Raw genomic sequence first — 25,002 nt, 5'->3', positions numbered from 1 at the left:
TAAAGTTAGTCCCAATATGAACATTCAGGAACCGTCCCAGCCAGCCATCAAGTACGATATACTGTTTGATGAGAGCGATATTTTGGGCTTTGTTATATTTTGTTTTTATCTTTATTGAGATAACCGAGTGATCAGTAGATACTAGCGGAGATATAACTGGAGGTGAGCATATTTCTAGGGTATGTTGTTAGAAAAATACTTAGAAGACTTGCGAATTGTCTATCAGAATCGGGTACTCAAGTGGGTTCGTTAATAATTTGTGTTAGCAAGGGAAGAATCGTGACAAAATATCCCTTTCTCATCTGTTTTGTTTGAGTGAACTAACCATTCAACATTGTGAACATTAAAATTTCCACAGACATGAATGTTAGCTGAGGGATGAGCAAACAAGGTATGATCTATTTACTTAGTGATACTCTCAAAGATTGCTACTCTATCATAATGGGACAGTAGAGAGCAAATATAAATGCTGTGCTGCGAGTAAGCAATACTCTAAAATACATGTAGGAATGTTTGGGGTCTCTTTGGAGATGTTCATGCATGCATAAGAGAAGGTATCTTTTATGTAGGCGTATATTCCATGTCTTGAGGATCGGGTTTTGATGAGAAGTGAGAATAGCCTTGGATGAAGAAATCGGCTAAGAAAGAAGTTAATGCCAGTTTCACACACGATCAACAGGCCAGGTTTTTGTTATTCGTTAATTTTGTATTTTGTATTACCTCTGAAAGGTTGAAACATAGACACCTGATGTTAAGGAAGGAGATATTGTCGGGTGGCTCTACATTGGAAGTTATGGTTCCGGGTTTTCGCTTGATTTCTTTGTTGGATATTTTCATGGTAAAATTTTGGACTTTTTGGAAGAGGTCAGCAGATTTGTTAAGAGCAAGCTAGTGGGGAACAAAAGAGAAAAATATGAACAAATGAATAAGTGAAGAAGGAAGACATTTAACTGAAAAGAAAAGCCTGTAGCAATTCTCAATAATATGGCAAAGAGATATACCAGAAGCTGTGACACGCCTCTCGTGGTGAGTTCAAACAACTGACCCCTGATCGTCTTCAGACTTTGGCTCGTGATGTCTAGTCTCCGAGAGGCTATCACATTACATTCGGAACGCCTCAGTGTAGAATTCTCTAAAAGCGGAAGACGGAAGCGGCATTCACCAAAAAGAAAAACAAATAATTAGGTTCTATTCTACTAAAAATTAATTTCACAAAAATTACAAACTTTTACAGATATGTACCCTTCAGTTCTTAGCACATTTTTAAAATCAGTTCTTAGCACTTTTTAAAGTCTCAAATCTCTCTTCTTCGTAGATGGCAAAATGGTGGAATGGAGAGGGGGGGCAGGCGTAGGGAGCAATGTTATTATCTCGAGATTCCACGCAAACCTCTGTCTCCAACCTGAAATCTGGTTAATTTGGAGCGACATTGGCCTTATATAGTCCAGGTCGGGTCAGGGTGGACAATCCACCAAGCCAATCAAGTTAAGGTACGTATCTGGGGGAAACCCCAGATGCGAATTGCGGGTGTGCAGTTCAGCCATAGTCTAGAGTTTTAAAACCTTAGAAGTTAATCCTTGTCATTCAGAATATCTGGCCTGGTGTTCTTCAAGCTAGACGAATGTCATCGTCATTATTCTAATATTTCCTGTTATTGAATTTTTGAACAACAAAATATATATTTGACCTTTCAATAAAACAAAATATATCTGCTTTTGACAATAAAACAAAATATATATCTATATCTTCTAATTCAAGTTTTTTTGATATCCGATGTCGTCCGGGATTAATATAATAATTTTAGCATATTTACCCAGTCTTTCTTATGCACCAGGGGGTCTCAATCTCCCCAATGGGGAGCGAATCGCTCCCTCGAGTCGATCACGTTACAAAGCTACTGCATGGTCTAGACTCCATTCACCAAATGGCAATGCAGCAGCCCCGATATTTTGCACCTCCTAAGGAGACTGTCCTATCAGGACAGTCTCCTTAGGAGTTACACTAAGGTTCGGGTCCCTGACTATCAAGCGGATAACGTCAGCCCAGGAAAACATTTTAACTTATTAGTTACATAGCAACAAGAACAGAATTGAAAGAGAATTGAGTAATCTCTAGTTACTGCTCGCACAAAACTGTCGACTGAGTGTACGGCGTTTTCTTCCACCTTTGTCGCTTATTCATTATAATAAGGACTGAGGGACAAAATAAGGAAAGTGAGAGTTTCTGGGCTACTGAAAATGCATTCACAGTGACTTTTCTATTCTACTTTGATAAAAAAAAATATTACACATCATAAATTTCTAATACTACTGTGTAAAAGAAAGTTTGGAGATAGGTTCACCTCTCATTCGGTCACGTAGCCTAATATAGAAAACTTATAGAGGAGAAAATTTGCATAATTAATGAGCTCATAGCGAAAAAGGTGTTTTAAAAAATAATCGTGATGACAAGGAATGTAAATAAATTTGCAATATTTTGCCAACAATTCCATTTTTAGGAGGTCGTATCCATAAATAGTTTGTTTTTTTTTTTAGATATCTGGGCACATTAAATATAAGTGGCACTGACGGCTTTTAGAAGGAGGAAGAGGATGGAGGAGGAAGGGTAGCTCTGAAATCTCGACTAATTTTTTTTCCTTTAAATATCCAGTCAAAACGTATACATTTTCAAAAATATTTGAAAAACTAATGACTGACATTGGTAGACGATTCTATTATCGTATATTTATGTATAAATAATAAAAACTATAAGAATTCTTACGTTTATGTAAGTAACTTTACACATTATCTATTTCCTGGGTGTATTGTGTCCTCGCTCAGCTTGATCCGCTATCTTTCTTATCACACTGCTGGATTGATGGACTTTTCTTTGGTGGATCTATGCCAGAGGAAAGGACTGAGCGTTTAATATAGTTTATTCTTCTGGTTAATAAACTTCGGTCATGAATTTAGATGGTTGGTTTGGACTTCTAAACTTCCCCACCCAACCATTATCGTTATCTATAATAGAACAGGATATGTTAATTGTGAACTACGGTTCTGTGTTATGTAATCAGTAATATTTGTGAATAAATTTTGACGGCTAGCAGCCGGATAATAATAATAAAGTTATTATACGTACACAATAATATTATTATAAGAGAATGAAATGTCCTTTACGAGAGGTGAATAAAAAGTATTGAACTTTATATAAACATGAAATAGACAAAAAATATGTGTCTTCGTGTTCTGGCATAGATTTAGATAGTTGATCTTGACTTATAAACTTCCCCATCCAATCGTTATCGAGTGTTTGAGATTTATGGATAACCCACATCTCACGTCTCACCATGTTGAGATTTACCAAATTAGAACGTTTTCCTTTTCTTACGTGTAACGCCATAAAAATGCTATTGTTCAAGTCGCTGGGTCATATGGTATTTTCCTCAATATGCATATTGGAAAATAAAATATAAAAATAATTGTCTTTATATTCTGACACTATTTTCATGCTCAAGTAGCAAGTTTGTACAGTTGGTTGAAGTGAAGAAATTGATAAATTTCTAGAAAAGAAAGAAAATTGAATCCTACCATCTAAAAGTAATATCTCTATCTAAAATTTAAAATGATACAGTTTAAACTAAATATATATATATATATATTATATATATATGTGATCTTTCAATGTATATATATATATATATATATATATATATATATATATATATATATATATATATATATATATATATATATGGAAGATCACAAGGAATGAATCAAAGTTACGTCTAGCAGGCTTATAATGCTATTATTATGCATACACGACAATATTATAATAAGAGGATGAAATGTCATTTACGAGAAGTTAATGAAAAATATTGAGCCACATATAGACATCAATTAAATAAACAAATCAAATAATTGTCTTCATATTCTGATACTACTTGTACACTTGAGTACCAAATTTGTAGGTTTTAACAATCTAATACATTTCTATAAATTCGCTCTATTAATACAAACTTTGTCGATATTTTCATGCTCGTATCGATGTAACGCTGGTGAAAATCTAACAAGTCCACTTCTCTAACTCCTTACCCCAGCACTTCTGCTTGTTGAAGTTAGGGGACTGTGTTATTTCTAGAAAAAAAGAAATTAATATCGGGCAGCCATCAAATATCTTCATCTAAAAGGAACATACTCGTCTAAAATTCAAAATGATATGATGCAAACTATAAGGAAGGGATGCCCTTCATATGTCACTGTTTAACGCTGAGTTGCCGGATTCAGATGAAGAGGATGTATAGAGACAGAATATGAACTAACGTCTTCTTCATTCAGCGTTTCTTATATATTCGCTATATTAATTCATATCATATCAATGTTCTCTTGCTCCCATTGATGTAACTGCATAAATACGATCAACTGGTGCAAACTTAGCAAAGGCACACAGATACCATCCGTTTGGCACCCTTGAAATTCGCGAAGCTTAGAAAGAACGACATCAAAAAGTTACAGAGGTCAAGAGCGATAATTCTAAGATATTATGATATGAATTTGATCATGTTTTTTTTGTTGTTTTTTTTACATAGGCATCACCACTTATCAAGGCCCAGAGACCACTCGAGGATAAGGGTTAGAGAGTGTACAGTAGAAATTGGACAATATAGTAACTGTTAGTAATGGAGATTCAGTAAATTTGTTAACTTATATGGAACGGCTCGTCAAAAACTTGTTTACGTTAGACTTGAAGACAACCATATTGTAGTCAGCTGGAAAGCAGGAAAACGGAAGGCAATACCATAGGCGTGCAGTTCTAAGAAAGAAGCTTTGTTCATGGAATCTACGTTTAGGTTTAGGCACGGATAAAGAGTAGGGGAAATTAGTGATAGTGTTTTCTGCTAGACGGGTATTTCTTGTGAAAGTTTGACGAGGGGGACCATAGAATAGAGTTCATCCGAGCACTTGCCATGAAAATAACAATAACGCAGAGACAAACTCGTAACATCTCTTCTGTGAGAAAGAGGTTGCAAGGAAGAGAAAAGGACATCCCCCACAAGGCTACGAAGTCTATTTTGAACTCTATAAAGGCAGGATAAGTCCTTTCTAGCAGCTCCTGCCCATATGTGGCAAGAGTACTCCATCCTAGGACGTACCTGGCTCTTATATAGATAGAGAACGCATCAGCAATGAGATATCTACTGGATCGAAAGAAGGATCCCACCATTTTTCCAGCGGCCTTGGCAACGGATTTAATGTAAGTGTTCCATTTAAGATCAGGAGGAAATATCAATTCAAGAAAGCGATAACGGTGTTGTAATTCCCTACACAGAGAAGCGTTTCTCCTTGTGGAATATAGTTGATTTTGTAATCCGCTTGAAGAAAAATAGCATTGATTATTAGGATAGCTAGACATATATAGTAGCATGATCCCGTCTCCAGGATAACAGAGCCTAGATAATCAATTATTAAACAGTTGATATTTATATCTGAAAAATAATATTAATTAGTATTAAATATCTGGAAAATTTCATCTGTATGCCCTGTATTTAAGAATTCAGGTGATCGCTCATCCCCCTCTCAGTACAGGCCAATAAGTCTCCTGTGCGTCATGAGTAAGTTGCTGGAATCTGTGTTAAATACAGAAGTAATCAACCATCTCAACAAAAATAACCTTCTTAGTGACACTCAATATGGTTTCCGTTCTGCTAGATCTACAGCAGATGTGCTTACAGTTATATCTCATAGGATTAGCAAATCTCTCGACGGAGGCAACCTTTCTAGGGCAATTGCTCTTGACATATCTAAGGCCTTTGATAGGGTATGGCATAAAGGTTTACTTCATAAGATCTCTAGCTATGGTATAGCTGGAAATGTCTTCTCAATTATTAAATCATTTCTTTCTGATATGTTCATAAGAGTAGTAGTTGAGGGGCAAAAATCAGAAGCCCACAGTATTAATGCCGGTGTCCCTCAGGGGTCCATCCTGGGCCCAACTCTTTTCCTGATCTACATTAATGATCTTCCAAATCACATCCTTACATCATTTGTAGACATTTATGCTGACGACACTACCATTTATGGTAGTACATCTAAGACAGTAAACGACCAAGTTCTCTCCAATTCTCTCTCCTCTGATCTTGAGCATGTAGTACAATGGGGAAAGGAGTGGCTGGTTACTTTTAATGCATCTAAAACCAAGCTCCTCTCTTTACATCATCAACATTCTAATCCACATCTGGCATCAATTGAAATGAATGGCTCTCGTCTTCAGGAGGCCTCAAGTTTTGACAAGCTTCTGGGATTGTCCATTACTCCTGATCTTAAATGGAACACGTAAATCAAATCTGTTGCCAAGGCCGCTGGAAAAATAGTGGGATCTTTCTATCGATCCAGTAGATATCTCACTGCTGATGCAATTCTCTATCTATATAAGAGCCAGGTACGTCCAAGGATGGAATACTGTTGCCACATCTGGGCAGGAGCTGCTAGAAAGGACTTGGCCTGCCTTGATAGAGTTCAAAATAGACTTCGTAGCCTCGTAGGAGATGTCCTTTTCTCTTCCTTGCAACCTCTATCTCACAGAAGAGATGTTGCGTGTTTGTCTCTGATGTATCGTTATTTTCATGGAAAGTGTTCGACTGAGCTTCAATCTATGGTCCCCCCTCGCAAAACTTTCACAAGAAACACTCGTCTAGCTGTAAACACTATCAATAATTCCCCCCACTCTTTATCTGTGCCTAAACCTAAACGTAGATTCCATGAACAAAGCTTTTTTATTAGAACTGCACGCCTGTGGAATTGTCTTCCGTTTTTCTGCTTTCCGGCTGACTACAATATGGTTGTCTTCAAGTCTAACGTAAATAAGTTCTTGATGAGCCATTCCATATAAGTTATCAAATTTAACAAATTTTCATTACTAATGATTATTATATTGTCCAATTTCTACTGTACACTCTTTAACCCTTATCCTTGAGTTGCCTCTTTGACCTTGATAATGAGTTGATACCTATGAAAAAAAAAAAAAAGAAAAAGTCCAATGTGAACAAGTTCTAATTGAATCGTCCCCCTAAGTAATCCAAGTTTCAAAATTCCCACTGTTTACTATGCTAAAATCACAATGACTAATGTATACCTATTAACCCTTATCCTTGAGTGGCCTCTGGGCCTTGATAAGTGGTGACACCCTTGTAAAAAAAAAAAAAAAAAAAATCTCTATTGTAAATAGCTTTGTACAGCTCCAAATACTAGCTGTCTGCGAAATAAGCAGAAGATTTAAACATGTATGAATTATTGTTTGTGTTGTGTCTATTTATTTCGTGTGTCCTCAACTGATGGTCAATTCTTTCTTTGTCTATTTAGTAGGAGATTCGTTCTATATATATCTTCCTGTTTATGCTGTGAGTATAGGATTGAGTCGAGAGGAAGCCGCTTTGATTATGTCAATCTATGGTATCATCGGCATCGTAAGCCTGCTTTTGATTGGAATCCTGGTCGATATTATACACATCCCGACAAGTTATCTACTGACGGCGGCTTTGTCTAGCATGTCAATAAGTGCACTACTCATTACTTTTTGCCAAAGTTTTGAAACGCTTACTTTATGTGCGGTTATGACATCCATTGGTCATCGTAAGTATTTGTATAAGTTGTTAACATTAGAAAATGTAACGATAAGAATGTAAACAATTACCGTCAAAGTATAAGAAAACTCGGGATAAATATTTTAGAATTTAATGTATTTACTATTGATTTATTAAGAAAAACATGTTTCAATTTTATTACATTGAAAACTAACGGACCCAGAAAATTGAAAAACTCAAGAAACTAATGTTTCCGCCTCTAAAACACGTATACTTTGTTGAGAAGTAAGTGATTGCGGAATTTTTAATTTGGATTCCAAATGATGTATTTTCAAATAAGTTTTCGTTATAATACATTACCTTTATATATCATTTTAAAGCGTGTTTTTGCTCTATCTAATCTTTTCAACTAGAATCGTTTTAAAAAATGTTCTTTTCAGAACGTTGAATGCAAGATAGAAAAAAACAAATTCGCTCAAGTTTCAATCTAGGCCGGAAAGCTGTTAAAGCAGCTCGCAATATCAACAAAGCGTTTAGTCCAGTAACCACATGTAAACGCACAGTACATGGTGGTTTAAGAAATTTCGTGGCGGCGACGAGAGTCTTGAAGATGATGAGCGTAGTGGTTGGCTATCGGATGTTGACAACGATCAATTAAGAGCCTTAGTCGAAGCCAATGCACGCACAACTGTTCAAAAACTTGCTTCTGAATTAGACGTAACGTATACGATGATTTCCGACCGACCACTTGAGAGAGATTGGAAAGACAAAAAAACCTGATAGATAAGTGCCTCGCAAATTGAACCACCACCAAAAGAAACGTTGTTGTGAAGTGTCACCTTTCCTTCTTTTACGCAACAAGGACAATCCGTTTCTCCACTGGATTGTGACTTGCGATTAAAAGTGGGTTCTTTACGACACTCGACGACGCTCAGCTCAGACTCTCAGTTAGGCGCCGACGAAAGTTGCACCAAAAGAAGGTCATGTTGACTGTGTTGTGGTCTGCAACCGGTTACATCCATTACAGTTTTTGACTGCAAGTTAAACCAGTGCGGTGGTGAAGTACTGTCAACAAATGAATGAAATGCATCAGAAAACTTCGACAACAACACCCAGCATTAGTCAACAGAAAAGGCCAATTCTCTTCTACAACAATGCCCGACCGTACGTTGCTAAACCGACTCTACATAAGTTGAACTAATTGAGCAATAAAATTCTGCCTCATTCGCCATACTCTCCAGGCCTCTCGCCTACCGACTACCACTTTTTCAAGCATATCGACAACTTTCAGTGTGACAAATTTCTCAAAAAACTAAGCGATATCAAAAACGCCTCAGCTTCATTGCAACTAGAACGCAAAATTTTTTTTTTGAGCCGAGATACATTGATCTGCATTTAAAAGTTAAAACCACATTAGAAGTGGAAACATACTTAATACCTACAACCCTTATATATTCGCGTCTGTTGGAAATCTGCCCATATATCTTTTTACTTTATTATACATACTGAACACGACATAGCTTATAATTTTACTTCCATTTATACCTGTACTGTATTGTACTCCATATAAAACAATGACGTTACTTGTATCTACATTGAACATACATCTTAACCCTCCTGCTATCTAAAATACCCAGAGCCTGGGTAACACATTTTTAGTTAATTCTTAATATCAAGCCATTCTGTAACGCGTTATCCTATTCCTAAGCCAAAATAAAAATAAGAAAAAAAAATTCTAAATTTAAAGGAAAAATATTAAACCATATATTAACTCCTTCCAACAAACCTGTTGCAAATATAGTTGCTTCCACTGCATGAACTTTTACTCATCCCCTCCTCCAGTAACAATGAAATAACAATGTCCCTTAATCACTTTGAGGAGTGTAATTTTTCAGTAGATATAACATTGAAATACTAACCCAGTAACATTAACTACCCATGTGGGGTCACAGAAATACCCGGATTGGGACCCAGGCACGGGGCAAACCCTCTCGGTGCTGATGGACCCGTAGATCTTCCCAGGTCATCCGTCTAGGAGAAAGAAAACAGAAGCTAAACCTAAGGGAAGTGAGGCCTCTCCAGTCTTGGATGACAAACTTCCTAGAGCTGGTGACTCAAACAAATTACCGGTCTGTAAACCTAAACTGCTTAAGGAATAGATTGGCACTGTCTATCACTCCATTTCCATACTCCTTCTTTGCCTATTAGCCAGGCGTATAGGTCGAATCACAGGGATTCGACAGAAACACTCAGTGGTCGATCTTATTTCCTGACTAGGGCAATTAACGCCGTTTCCCCTCTCCCGACACATCCCATCCCTCTAAACTGGGCACTTAGGAGTGCTTGAATGCCATAATGCCAGTACAAGTAGATTAGGTTGACCATCGTGTGAGGGACTGAGGGTACCGGATTGACAGTTTCTGGCTGCTGTTTCCGACTGGTAGTACAAAGGCCCTAACTCTTTGGTAGCGCTTAAAGCGGCTGCTCCATCAACAGTTGAATAATATTGGGATGTTGGTAGTGCCATGACGCGCATGGAAAGGAACCCTACACTCATCCCCGGTGGGCTTTCCTGAGGCCACAATCCTAGTAGATGGAGGGTCAGCTGATGGTCTACTTGTATTGCATGTCTAGTATTCTGCATAACCACTTGTTCAGCATCCCTTATCTAAACTGAAACTCTTTAAAAAATGATGACAGTACAATCTTAAATCACGCTTAAACTAGGACAAAACTCAAACAAAATCAAATTGCCTCCTCCCTTGAGGCTTGCATTTACGGACATCCGTGGGCTTAGAACTAATTTAAATGATGTTGAAGCATTTTTCCTAACAAACACCCCGGATATCTTAGCACTAAGTGAGACCAATCTATATTCCTCCATCCCCTCTAACTACTTTAACATGCTCGGATATCTCCGACTCTGCCATGAGAACTCTGACAGACATATGCACGGGCTTGGAGTCTATATTCGAAACAACCTCTCCTTGACTACAGAAACAAAACTAAAATCGGACGGTCAAGCCTTTATGTGCTTTAGACTTAACATGCAACATAACATTAGTTATTTTTATTTTTTCTACCGCTCTCCCTCGACCCAGGACTGACTAATAAACAAAGTCTCTGACGGCATAGATACAGCACTTTCCCTCGACACAAGCGCACAAATGCATGGTTTTGGTGACTTCAATATCCACCACAACAACTGGCTTGGATTTTCTACTTACACAGACGCAACTGATAGAATAACACATAGCTTCTCCATATCTCATTCCCTATTACAGATGGTTACGTTTCCAACCCGTTTCCCTGACCAGCAAGAACAACACGCATCACTTTTAGATCTGTTTCTGTCCACAGTTCCCGATGATTGTATTACGAATGCCCACAGACCACTTGGGAATGCTGATCATGTAGTGATAATAGTTGAAATCTCCCTAAACTCTAGAGCCAAAACGGAAGAGCCATTGCTCAAAACAACAAGATATTATAAAAAGGTTGACTGTGAAGCCATCAGGGATCTCATAGAGACGCCCCATGGCGAAATATATTTTCACTTCCTGCTGAACAGTGCGCAAATGAGACCATTGATTGGTTCAAAACAGCAATTGAAGCACATGTTCCCACGCGGAAGTTTTATAGCAAGCCCCACTCTCCCCAATGGTTTACTTCTACTTGTGCAGCTGCCATCGCGCAAAGGCAGCATGCATACTGCAGATTTAACCGATATAAGTCCAGTTCAAACAGACAGAAGTATATAGAAGCCAGAAATAAATGTAAGAAAGAAATAACGACAGCTAAGAGAGAATTTAATGAAACCACCAAAAAATGCATCGAAGCACAGAAATTAAGAACCCGTGACTTCTGGAAAATCTACAACAGTGTAGTAAATAATGGGCAAGCAACAATTCCCCCACTATCATGAGGTTGTTTGCTCAGCAACCGAGAAGGCTAAAATGCTTGCCGGTCGGTTTGCCTCCAACTCCACACTGGACCCTGCTAACCACTCCCTCTCTGACTTTCCTTTGAGGATAGACGCCACACTAGACGGTCTGAAAATCACCCCTTCTCAGGTGCATGCTATCATAAAAAATCTTGACACTTTAAAAGCATGTGGACCTGATCTCATCCCGGCTTGCTATTAAAAAAGTGCTCCACTGAAGTAGCTCCGGTTCTCTCCAAACTTTACAACAAATTCCTTAATGAATCTTGCTTTCCTGCCTGCTGGAATACTGCTTCTGTGGTACCAGTTTTCAAGAATTCTGGCGAAAGAACTGATCCAGTAAATTACCGCCCCATTAGCCTCCTCCCACTTTTCGCTAAAATATTGGAGTCCATAATTAACCAAGCTCTAGTCCATTACCTTACAGATGCTAAACTTCTGATTGACCAACAATATGGATTTAGGCAAGCCTATTCAACGGTAGATATTCTAACTGTAATCTCTGAGCGTATATAGCATTCGCAGGGGAGGGTAGAACGGTAGCTCTAGATATATCTAAGGCTTTTGACAGGGTATGGCATGAAGGTCTCCTCAGGAAAATCAGAGCATACGGTATCACTGGAAGAATACTAAACATAATTAAATCCTTCTTAAATAAGAGAAACATCCAGGTTGTCCTCGATGGTCGTACATCTAAACAATATGATATAAACACAGGAATGCCTCAGGGGTCTATCCTTGAACCTCTATTATTCCTAATATTCATAAATAACCTCCCTGACAAAATTGTCTGTGAAATGGGCATATATGCTGATGACACCGCGCTCTATAACAGACAAGACAGGAAAACCAATGAACACATATCTAAAGAAATGGCAGAAACACTAGAGGACGACCTCCAATCTGTAGTGGAATGGGGACAAAAATGGATGGTTACATTCAATGCTGCCAAGACTAAACTTGTTTCTTTCAATTACTACAAGAAACCTTCTCTGCCACCAATAGCAATGGCCAAAGACTCTTTATCTGAAAGTACATCTTTTAAACTCCTTGGCCCAACGTTCACAGGAAACATGAGTTGGAACAATTACATTGATATCATTGCCAGGACCGCTGTGAAAAATGTAGGTTCTCTCTACCATGCTAGAAAGCTACTAACGTCCGAAAGTATCCTGTACGGCCACCATTCGCCCATGTATGGAGTATTGTTGTCATATTTGGACTGGTGAATCTGCTACTAGTCTCTCACTCCTAGACAATGTTCAAAAGAGAGTCGCCAACCTAATAGATCCTGAACTGTCATCTAAGCTTCAGCTTCTGTCCCATCGACGAGATGTAGCATCCCTCTGCCTGTTCTACAAGTACTTTAACGGTGAATGCTCCGACGAACTGCATGCATTTGTACCCCCTCAACATAAATACCCCGACAAACCCGACAAGCAGCAAAATCCCATCCCTCCACAGTTGCGATCCCTAGATGTAAGAGAGCCTTCTACTCCAGTAGTTTCTTACCCAGAACCGCTAGAGTTTGATAATTTCTTCCGGGTTCCTGCTTCCCCAACTGTACTGACATGCAGAAGTTCAAGTGTAACATGAACAGACATCTTGCTGCCCAACTCCCCACATAGTACCTTTATAGTTTACGTCCATGATAGTAGCCCCCTACATCAAAGTGGCAATGTGCCTTGTTTGGGGTGAAAGTGTAATTAAAAAAATGCTTATATTATTCAAAAACTACGAAATGGTGGCATTGCAGCAATGTATTATATACAGGCGGCGTCTTTCTTGTTAGGGGGTTAGGTAATTTTGCTTGTGCACAAACATTTGAAGGAAGGTAATATTTAATAAGAATGATAGAAAAAGAATATATGCATATTTTTTATCGGTCACTTAAGCAATTGTGTCTGTAACCAAATACTGAAAGTAAGGTAATATTTGATAGCACAAGAGGCGATGAAGTATTTTTGGAGGGATGGAAAAAAGTATTAAATAATTGTATCTAGCACAAACATTAGGATAAAAGTAATAATGATAGTAATATGTCATAATAATGTAAATGAATAAAGAAAAGTACATGTCCTTCATTAATCTTATCGCAAACCATAAGTCTGGTAGCAATGAACCTTTCATCTTCTGAAAGAATGTGATAATGCCTGGTTGGATGCCACTATTACTTTAGTAGATCTGCTAAATTCTTTATAACAAAAGTGCAATTTCTTTATATCTAAACACTAAGCCAGGATGTTAATACAAAAAGATGGGAACGATGCATGCAGTGTGCATAACGGAATCATCAAAATTCGATTATTGGAATTGGTTTTGTACAAAAATAGCATGTTCAGCGCTATCGGAACTCACTCACGGATGTGAATACCTAAGGCTACAGTAAACCGACCCGTTCGAAAAAAAAAACGTGATAATTACTGGGAGTACGGCATCATTCTTTTAAGTAAAGGTAATTGTTTTAAGTAAAATTAATTTTTTTTAATTGGAATTTTATACCAGGAAATAATGCAGTGAATTTTGTAAAATACGGAAAGTATGGCATAAAATAACCATTAAAATTTCGCCTAATGTAATCTGGTCAGTTCTGTCAGAACTCTCTCACGAATGAGATGTTCTTAGGCTACAAGTAATAATGCCGTCAAATGGTGGTACCTGCGAGGATTGCAATTTGTTACTTTATAGCTATAACTAATCCTAAATAGTGCGACTAGAGAAGATGACGAATAGAGCGTTTGGACTTTTATGCTTTATTATCAACAAATGCCGTGTATGTAATTCCAATTGTATGAAGATGCTGAATTTTCCAAGCAGAATTAAAAATTCAAGAAATAATTCATTAAATTGTCTTATAGTCACCGTGAACGCATAATGTTCGAGTAGGTAAATGTAACAGCAGTTATTATTAGTGCATACCAGACGCAACACTATGGCATGACCGCCTAGGGGAGCGATATTGCTCCCCATTGGGGAGATTAAGACCCCCTAAAACCCTGAGTAAGGCCGGGTAATTATGCTGAGATTATCTGTTGAGCGTTAATTGGACCCTGGACAGCGGCGAGTAACCTATCAAAATGGGATGATATGTGGCCCCATGACCCCCCCTAGATGGCCGTGAGAAATGTAAGCCTCCCGCCTTAGGTCAGCAGATGACTTCTGACCCTGTTGAAACCGCAATGGTTGATAATGGTCTTCTCCGAGAGCGCTTAACAAAATTCTCAGCGTCACAGGTTTCATGTCAATTTCTGCTGAAAATCAACTAGCTTGTCATGTAAATCAAAAAGAAAACAGACTCGAGGTGTCTAGTCTACTAAAAAAAAGTTAATTCACGAAAATTACAGGTGTTTACATATGTACATTTGTTTAGTTCGATTGCACCAGAAAAACAGTCAAGATCTTATTCTTCGTTCTCCACGATGGCGGCTGTGGTGGAGAGAGGAGCTGGTTTTTCTTAGGAGCGTGTGTTTCTCTCGAGAGTCGATTTCAATCTGCTAATTTCGATTTGGGTATTTGCTTATATTGGAAGGTGATGGGGTGGGGTAAGCTGTTCCTCAGATCAATCAGAACTAAACACGTTTGGTCCCTCGCACTCAGAAAGCCAAACTGCCTAAGCACGGGCTCGTCAGGCCAAGCAAAAGTATGACTTCATTCTACATTAATCTGATATCTCGTGTCATTTTCCCAAACAATAAAATATATGTCTTCTTCACAAAAACACAACAAATCCTTCCTTTTTGATAAGTTACTCGCCGCTGTCCGGGATCCAATTAACACTTAACAGACAATCTCAGCATAATTACCCGGCCTTAGTCAGGGTTTTAGGGGATCTTAATCTCCCCAATGGGGAGCAATATCGCTGCCCTAGACGGTCACGCCATACACAGGCCATTGTGTGATCTTTTCTCTCATAAGTACGAACACTGACGTTTGTGTGAACGTAATAACATAATAGTAAAATAGAGTATTTTAAATCGTTTTGCGTTTTAAAACGTATTGTTCGTATATTTGCACATGTAGCTTTTGTAAAAAGAAAGCTATAATCGTCAATGGAATAGGGGAAAACTCACTTTACTTTGTTTTAATGATATATCATCAGCAATGTACTCATTTGTGATTAATATCTTTAAAATAAATTTTATTCATTGTCTACTTAGATTTTTTAAGTTTTAAATGGTAATTTAGCACCGTATTAATTTATTTCTAATGTTTTGGTTTAAATATCTTATTTTTCTAAATTTTGAATTCTTTAAAGTTTATCAATATTAAAGTTTTCACGAAACTTAATTGAGAAGATGCAAGAAAATAATCATTATATAAATAATGATAAGAAAATAATTTTTAGTGAAATAGGCTTCGTTTAATTCATATTGTTTTGATAAATTGTATACTTTCGACATAATACCGTTTACACACCCATGAGATTTCAGAGATTAAACAACGTTGTACTTGGTCAATACTAAAATTGGTGATCATCTAATAATGCTGTATGTGTTCTGAAACCGGGGGGGGGGACAAATTATTCTGCACAAAACATGCTGCAGAAAATAATGCAGCGCCTCAACGATCCCAAAGGGTTAAGAAATTCTTCCATCATCCATACTTTCGCCAGATATTTAAAAGATGATACAATTTATTGACTATTTTCAGAAGCAAGCGATTATTACTAACGGTGTTATGGTAATTTATCCTAACACGTGTTTGCTCTCCAAGTTAAAAGTAGCAGCAGATAATGTTCTTATGGGAAGTGATAATTTCAATGGACAACCCTTACAGTCGAGCTTACAGTTGATAATCCTCTTGTTTTGTGTTATTTTTAATATACCTTTTTACTCAATTTCTCTTTTGGGTGTTACACAAAAACTTGTAGATAGGGATCATGAAAAAGCATGGAGACCAAAAAAAAGGATTACGTAGAAATACAAATATTTGTCATAATAATAATAATAATAATAATAATAATAATAATAATAATAATAATTACAACGAACAGTAATAATGAAAACAGCTGAAATATTAAGAAAAACCCTTGAATGTGGAAGCTAACATACTTGAGCAACAAGTGCGGGCCAGACAAACTGCTGCAAAGGCAAAACATGAAAAACTACATGGAACCAAGAATGTTGAAGCCGCATATCTATAAGTTCTCTAACCACAACTCCAACCAAGCCTCCCATTGCCACATCACTACCCCCCCGCTCCAAAAAGAGTGAAACCAAATAACCAAATAGAGTTAAGGAGGAAAGAAATCCCGAGGAACTGGCCAGGCCCCTGCCGGATGAGTGCAAATAGAACTGGAACCTTGGGGAGGCTTATTGCCACTTGAATTCCAGAGAAAACCAAGAGCCGGTGCCAACGATAAATCAATGGTAAGCAGCTGGTGCAATAATGCAAATTTATTTGCAAATGTTATCGAAAAAGGTGGAGAGTACTGGAAACCTGGGGAGATTTGTTGTCACTCAGTTTCCAGGGAACACCACAGGTTGTTGTAAAGGAGAGATATTTTAAGATCTGTGTGAAAGCTCCTTGTGAGCCAATAATAAAAATAAACATGAAAAAATTAGAAATTGAATAAGGAACAGAAATTGAAATTAATGCAGAAATCTTTATAACAACCTTATAGAAAATAGTAAACTAGAAAGCATTAGAATTCATGGATTCTTGTTTAAGGAATTTGCTATTCTTCATAAAAGACTGAGACAAAAGTTAATGAGAACGGAAAACAGGCATATCGGATTTTTTTTTTTTTTTTATTACATTTTCACCCCAAACAAGGCACATTGCCACTTTGGTGTAGGGGGCTACTATCAGGGGAAACATCTACTGGGTTACTATGTAGGGATTAGGGCAGCGAGATGTTGGTTCACGTTGCACTTGAACTTCTGCAAGTCAGTACAGTTGGGGAAGCAGTGACCTGGAATGGAATTCCAAAGTCTAGCAGTTCTGGGGAAGAAACTACTGGAGTAGAAAGATCTTTTACATCTAGGGATCTCTACAGTGTGGGGGTGGGATTTTGCAGCTTGTCGGGTCTGTCGAGGGTGTTCACGTCGTGGGGGCACAAGTGCTTGCAGTTCTTCAGAGCATTCACCATTATAATACTTGTAGAACAGGCAGAGGGATGCAACGTTTCGACGATGGGACAGAGGCTGAAGTTTAGATGCCAGTTTAGGGCCTATCAGATTTGCGACTCTCTTTTGAACCCTGTCAAGGAGCGAGAGACTAGTAGCCGATGCACCGGCCCAAATATGACAGCAATACTCCATACATGGGCGAATAGTGGCCTTATAGAGGTACAGGATACTTTCGGGTGTTAAAAGTTTTCTAGCACGGTAGAGAGAGCCCACCTTCCTTGCAGCGGCCCTGGCAATGCCCTCGATGTAATTGTTCCAACTCATGTTTCCTGTGAACGTTAGGCCAAGGAGCTTGAGAGACGTACTCTCAGATAAAGAGTCGTTGGCCATTGCTATAGGTGGTAGAGAAGGTTTCTTGTAATTATTGAATGAAACCAGTTTTTTCTTGGTGGCATTGAACGTTACCATCCATTTTTGTCCCCATTCCACTACTGATTGGAGGTCATCCTCTAGTGTTTCTGCCATTACTTTAGATATATGTTCGTTTGTTTTCCTGTCGTGCCTGCTATAGAGTGTGGTGTCATCAGCATATATACCCATCTCAGAGGCAATCTTGTCGGGGAGGTCATTTATGAATATCAGGAACAGCAGAGGTCCAAGGATAGATCCTTGGGGCACTCCCGCATTTATTTATTTAGTTTATATTGTTTAGATGTACGACCGTCGAGGACAACCTGGATTTTTCTCTTATCTAAGAAGGATTTAATTATGTTAAGTATTCTACCAGTGATACCGTAAGATCTAATCTTCCTGAGGAGACCCTCATGCCATACCCTGTCAAAAGCCTTAGATATATCTAGAGCTACCGCTCTGCCCTCTCCCGCTTTGTCCAGTGAATGGTATATGCGTTCAGAAATTACAGTGAGGATGTCTGTCGTGGAACGGGCTTGTCTAAATCCATATTGTTGGTCGGTCAGAAGTTTAGCATCTGTAAGGTGCTGGACTAGAGCATGGTTAATTAAGGTCTCAAATATTTTAGCAAAAAGTGGGAGGAGGCTAATAGGGCGATAATTTAATGGGTCAGTTCTTTCGCCAGAATTCTTGAATACTGGTACTACAGAAGCAGTTTTCCAACAGCTCGGAAAGCAAGATTCATTAAGACATTTGTTGTAGAGTTTGGAGAGAACTGGAGCTACTTCGGCTGAGCACTTTTTTAATAGCACAGCTGGGATGAGGTCGGGTCCACATGCTTTGGAAGTGTCAAGGTTTTTTATGATAGCATGCACCTGAGCAGGGGTGATTTTCAGATCGTCTAGCGTGGCGTCTGTCCGCATAGGAAATTGAGGTAGGGGGTGGTTTAGAGGGTCCAGTGTGGAGTTTGAGACAAACCGACTGGCAAGCATGTTAGCCTTCTCGGTTGCTGAGCAAAGAACCTCGTGATTGTTGGTTAGTGGGGGAATTGTTGCTTGCCCATTATTTACTACACTGTTGTAGATTTTCCAGAAGTCACGAGTTCCTAGTTTTTGTGCTTCGATGCGTTTTTTAGTGGTTTCCGTAAATTCCCTCTTAGCTGTCGCTATTTCTTTCTTAACGTTACTTCTAGCTTCTATGTACTTTTGTCTGTTTGAACTTTTATGTCGATTAAACCTGCGGAATGCATACTGCCTTTGAGCAATGGCAGTTGCGCAAGTCGAAGTAAACCATTGGGGAGAGTGGGGCTTGCTATAGAATTTCCGCATGGGAACATGCGCTTCGATTGCAGTTTTGAATCATTCAGTGGTCTCGGTTGCACACTGTTCAGCAGGAAGAGAAAAGGTATTTCCCCATGGGGCGTCTCTGATAGGATCTCTGATAGCTTCCCAGTCAGCCTTTTTATAATATCTCGTTGTTTTGAGCACTGGCTTTTCAGTTTTGGGTCTAGAGTTCAGGGCGATTTCAACCATTATCACCGCATGATCAGCGTTCCCAAGTGGGCTGTCGGCTTTCGTTACACAATCATCAGGAATTGTGGTCAAAAACAGATCTAATAGTGATGCGTGTTGTTCTTCCTGATCAGGGAAGCGGGTTGGAAAAGTAACAATTTGCGATAGGGAGTGAGATACAGAGAAGCTATGAGTTGCGCTGCCTGCTGCATCTGTGTAAGTAGAGAATCCAAGCCAGATTGTATGACTAAAAGAATCATGACATCAATTAAAAAGATACTAAAATAAATTAATCGCAGAAAATTTTATGAATAACAACAACGAAACTAGACACCAGCACAGACAAATAAATATGATAAATAGAAAAAGTATACATCAAAAACCATGGAGGTATATATTCTGCTAAATGATCATAAAAGCGATTTCAGTTGACTTTTTTTTTAAATATTTCCCTGTAACTAATCAGTATAGATTATGCATGAACAAGGAAAGAAAACTTTAAATGTTCTAAAAATGACAAACTTAAGGAAACCTGATAATAAAGTTTATTTTATGATGTGTAATTAAAAAATATGTTAAATATACCAAATAAATACAAATAGCTTAAACAAAAATTAATACAAAATGGATATGAATAAGAGCAATAATAAAACAAATCAATTACTTTCGTTTCTCATATTTCTGAAGACGGTCACCTTGGTTGATTTGATTCAGTTAAAAGTGGAGAACGTTATAATCGCTCATAAATAAGGGCTTTATACCCACTGAATAATGCAAATAAATAACCTAGTAATATAACACACGTATCTGATTTGAATCAAAATCACCAGATTAAGACTAGAAAACTTATTATTTACTTTTTAACATATAGTAAAAAGTTCATGTTCATCTTCCAGACTTTGGAGCATCACTTCGGATTGTACTGATTTCAGCAATTCTTGGAAGAGAGAACATAACGACGGCTTATAGCATGTTATCCATGCTACTTGGAGCTCTGTATATTATATATCCCACAATAAAAGGTATGCATATTATCTTTGTTATCCATTATTAGTTACATAAAATATTGCAATCGGATTGAATTTCTTGAGAAATTCGAAATTATATCCGAATCTATCTCTAAGTTAAAAGAGCTGTGTAGATAATAAGCTCCCTACTCACTTCTTATATAGTTACGTTGTGGTGATAGTATGTGTGTTATATAGTCCCCAGTGAGAGGGTTGGATTGCTATATTGTTGTCTATTATATTTTACTTCGTGGGTTGAAGATTGTCTCAGTTGATTCTTTCCTCGGGGAAAGATGGAGATCGGGTATGTATTTCTGAATAAAGTAAAAAATGAAGATTATCAAGCAGGAACCCCTGACGTTTCTCTGAATTGAGTGAGGTAATGCAATAACATTACATTTTATATTCTAATTTTTTTTATTTCTTAAACTAATTATCTTACCTGGTGCTTTGTTGAAGATTTGGATCTTAGTTGTTTGTTTTGAATTTATCTCAATATTTTGTAAAACGACGGTCAATCAAAAAAATATTTCATATTTTGGAGAAATGAATCTTGATTGGATTTCAACTATCTACAATGCTGAGAGTCAACGTGAATATAGAAATTGCATAAAGCGTCATCATTTAGATCAAATTTATATTTATTAGCTTATGCAAACTGATTTTTCAAATAACTAGCGTTTATGGGTTATCATACTAAAAAAAATAATCACACTAGAGAGTATCCTAGATCTTTACAATACCATAATTCACCCATACATGAAGTATTGTTGTCATATCTAGGCTAGTGCATCTACCTCTAGTCTCTCAATCTTAAAAAATATCAAAAATTAGTCTCAAATATAATAGGATCTACACTTTCAGCCAAGCTCTAACCTCTGTCCCATCGCCACACTGTTGCATCTCAGTGCCTATTTTACAAATACTTTAATGTAATGTACTCTGATAAACTCAGAGCACTTATGCCTCCTCAACTTACATACTTCCGAATCATCCGACAAGCAATAAAACCCCTCACCTTCATTGTCGAGCCATCTAGATACCGGAAAATATTCTACTCTAAAAGTTTCTTCCATCTGATTATTGGATTTTTAACTCCCTTCTATTTTCCGCTTCCTTGATTAACATGCAAAAATTTAAATGTAATGTGAAAAAACATATCGCTGACTAATTCCCCAGGGTCTCCTATTAGGCACGATCCCAAATAGTAGCCCCTTATGTTCAAGTGACAATATGTCTTGTCTTTGGGTGAAAAAGATTTTTAACAATGTCGATTATACTAGCAAAATCATATTCTTAAAGATATTTTAACTGACATTTATCAGAAAAGTGTGAGCAAAAGGTAGCTTTGCCACTACAGGAATATATTTAGTCTCTTCTCGTTTTTTTTTTCTTTCTTTTTAGTATGATATTGTAGTGTCCGATATATTTTTCTACAGTTTTTCTTTAAAATATACATATTCTTGCTATGAAGATTGTTACATTCAAGACATTTGAGGCAGTATCTTTAGTAATTTAATATGGCAAGGCAGTTTCCGAGTTGTTTCAGTATTCCTTTTTAAATATTCTTGCCTGGAAGAGTGTTATAATGGAAGAGTGTTACATTCTTACGACTACAGGAATTCTTTTGGATTTTTTTTTTGGGGGGGGGGGGTGATCTTGTCCTCGACTTGTTTATTTAGCCGTACCTTTGGGCCCTTCTTATTTCCCCACTGTGGTGTGGCATTGTAGAGTCCGACTTGTTTTACAGTTTAGTTTACGTTCAAAAATACATATTCTTCATAGGAAGATTGTTGAAATGATGACATTTTTGTTATTAGTGCTGCATTGTAGTATTCGACTTTTTTATTCTCGCTACTAAGATTGTAACAATGAAAAGTTATTGACAGTATCGTTGTGTTCTTGTTTCTTCTGTTTGGTGCGATATTATAGAGATCAAGTTGATCAATGCAAACTTTTTAGCGTACTGTTGGACTATTTTTGTTTCTCCACTTTAATGTGGCATTGTAGTGTTCGGCATTTTTCGCTTCAGTTATTTGCAAAAATACATATTTACATTTTAGCCTATTATAAGACCCTTCAGTTTTCTCATCGCTCGTGTAATATCGCAGTACCTACTTGTTCCTTGCTTAGCTTTTTTAAGAAAATACATCTTTTGCTATAAATTACTTTGGATATTTTTTGTATATTTAGGTCTTATTTAGTTTCGCATTGCAGTACTCCACTTGATTTTTACTTCAATTGTTTCTCAAAAGATACGTATTTTGCATAGGGTGATTGTCACAACAAAGGCATTTTTATAGTATTGTTGGGCTCATACTATTTCCCCTCATTTTTGTGGTAGTGTATTGTTAGACTTCTTTTTCGCCTCAGATTATTTTTCTTCTGTTTTCTGTAGTTATTGTGCTTCATCATTGAACGATCCAAAACGATATTGATAGTGCGTAAAAATATGCAAATCAACAAAAACTATCCAGTTGACAGCACAATCTGTATATCTATAAAAGTAAAAATGTCTGTCTGTCTTTATACATTTCCCTACCAAATAACTCTGTCAATTTTCAATCTGCAGACTCGAGAATTTAAATAAGGGGTATTGAGATTTGGGAAAAGTATTTTAATCGGTTATCGAACAAAAATGTGGCTGTCAAGAGGTCAATGTTCGACGATTTGACCTTTGAAAACTCTACCAAACTCCCCTACATCAATTTTGAGTCTAAACACTTGAAATTTTAAATGTAGGTTACTTGGACATGGATCTAACTTTATAATTTGATTTAAGCCCAAAAACATAAATATAAAGGGTTTAAAGTTGAGGTCAAAGTTAAAAAAATTGACTTCTGTAGACTCTACCAAATTACTAAGCAAATTTCTGATCTAAACATTTGAAATTTTACATAAAGGGTATTCAGAAATATGGCAAAATTTTTAATCGGTTTGAGTCGAAAATTTGAGCTGCTAAGGGGTCAAAGTTCAAACGATTTCACCTTTGCTGTGTCTAGCAAATTACTCAGCCAATTTTTGGTCTAAACATTAGAAATTTTATATAACGGGTATTCAGACATGCGGCAAGCATTTTAATATGTTTGGGGAAAAGATTTGTCTGCCAAAAGGTCAAAGTTGAAAAAGTTGATCTTTGCAGATTCTACTAAACTCCTCCGCCAATTTTTGGTCTAAACAGTCGAAATTTTAAATGTAAGTAACTTGAACATGGGACAAACATTTTATTTTGAGTTCAAACCAAAACAATAAATTTTAGGGGTCAAAATTGGGGTCAAAATTTTAAAAAATTGCCTTTGCTGTCTCTACAAAATTACTCAGACAATTTTTATCTAAACATTTGAAATTTTACATAAAAGTATATTTACACATAGGGTAAGTTATGAACAGTACAAAGGGCTCGGACGAAGTCGAGCAGAAATGCAAGTAGTAAATAAGGTTGGTTTTAAGAGTAATAGTAAATTAATAGGAAATAACTTTGGGTTTGAGATTAATAGTGAATAAAGAGTAATTATGTTTAGAGTTTAGAGTAATAGTAAATAAGTAGCAAATAATTTTAGGTTTTAGATTAATAGTGAATTATTAGTAAATAAGTTTGGGTTTGAGAACAATAGAAAATTAATAGCAAATAATTTTGTGTTTGAGATTAATAGTAAATTAATAGTAAATAAGTTTGGAGTTGGGAAAATAGTAAATTAGTAGCAAATAATATTGGGTTGAAATTAACAGTAAATTATTAGTAAATAAGTTTGCATTTGAGAACAGTAGTAAATTAATAGCAAATAATTTTGGGTTTTAGATTAATAGTGATTAATAGTAAATAAATTTGGAGTTGAGAAAATAGTAATTTAGTAGCAAATAATTTTGGGTTTGAGATTAATAATGAATTAATCTATCTATCTATCTATCTATTATATCTATATAAAAGTGAAAATGCCTGTCTGTCTGTGTGTGTGTCTGTGTACGTTTTCCTACCAAATAATTCTGTCAATTTTTAGTCTACAGATTGGAGATTTGACAAAAGGGTTATTGAGATTTGGGAATATCTTTTTAATTGGTTTTTGGTCAGAAATGTGCCTGTCAATGGTCAAATTTCAACGATTTTAGCTTTGAAAACTTTACCAAACTCCTCCGCCAATTTTTGGTCTAAACACTAGCAATTTTAAATGTAGGTTACTTGTACATGTGTACAAACATTTAATATATATATATACATAGGTACATAAAGTTATTAACAGTACATAGGGCCCGAGCAAAGCCGGGCTGAACTGCTAGTTACAAATGAATTCTTTTTTTGACAAAAAATCTGAACATCTGCTTTACATCGCAATGCAATGATATATAAAAGAGTGTATTCAATTTCAATTTCAAAGTATTAGTTGCCCCCACGCATATCATACGTCTATTCATTCAAGGTTACCGCTTTTACAGTCAGTCAACTTTTAAAGTATATGAATCGTAAGGTCACTGAAACGTATCAAATCTGAAAGGCTCATTCTCA

General features: G+C 36.9%; 2 protein-coding genes across 16 annotated transcripts in view; one reads left to right on the top strand and one right to left on the bottom strand.

Moving 5' to 3' along the window:
- Window positions 1–25,002, bottom strand: part of LOC145277995 (monocarboxylate transporter 14-like) — a 238,600-nt gene that overhangs the window by 148,198 nt on the left and 65,400 nt on the right. The gene's annotated exons all lie outside the window — the stretch shown is intronic.
- LOC145277993 (monocarboxylate transporter 9-like) overlaps window positions 1–25,002 on the top strand; it is a 58,539-nt gene that overhangs the window by 31,861 nt on the left and 1,676 nt on the right. For 3 of the 5 annotated variants that reach the window (XM_080130143.1, XM_080130144.1, XM_080130146.1), the window contains 2 exons: window positions 7,338–7,607; window positions 20,391–20,516. In XM_080130143.1, the coding sequence (XP_079986269.1) occupies window positions 7,338–7,607; window positions 20,391–20,516 (396 nt within the window). The remainder of the gene's footprint in view (window positions 1–7,337; window positions 7,608–20,390; window positions 20,517–25,002) is intronic. The other 2 variants (XM_080130142.1, XM_080130145.1) reach the window with 2 other exon arrangements.

Source organism: Euprymna scolopes, chromosome 6 (assembly GCF_053919585.1).
Source record: "Euprymna scolopes isolate OS-2025 chromosome 6, ASM5391958v1, whole genome shotgun sequence".
Taxonomy (NCBI): domain Eukaryota; kingdom Metazoa; phylum Mollusca; class Cephalopoda; order Sepiida; family Sepiolidae; genus Euprymna; species Euprymna scolopes.
The sequence above is the reverse complement of the archived record's forward strand: the minus strand, read 5'-3'. Positions and strand labels throughout refer to the sequence as shown.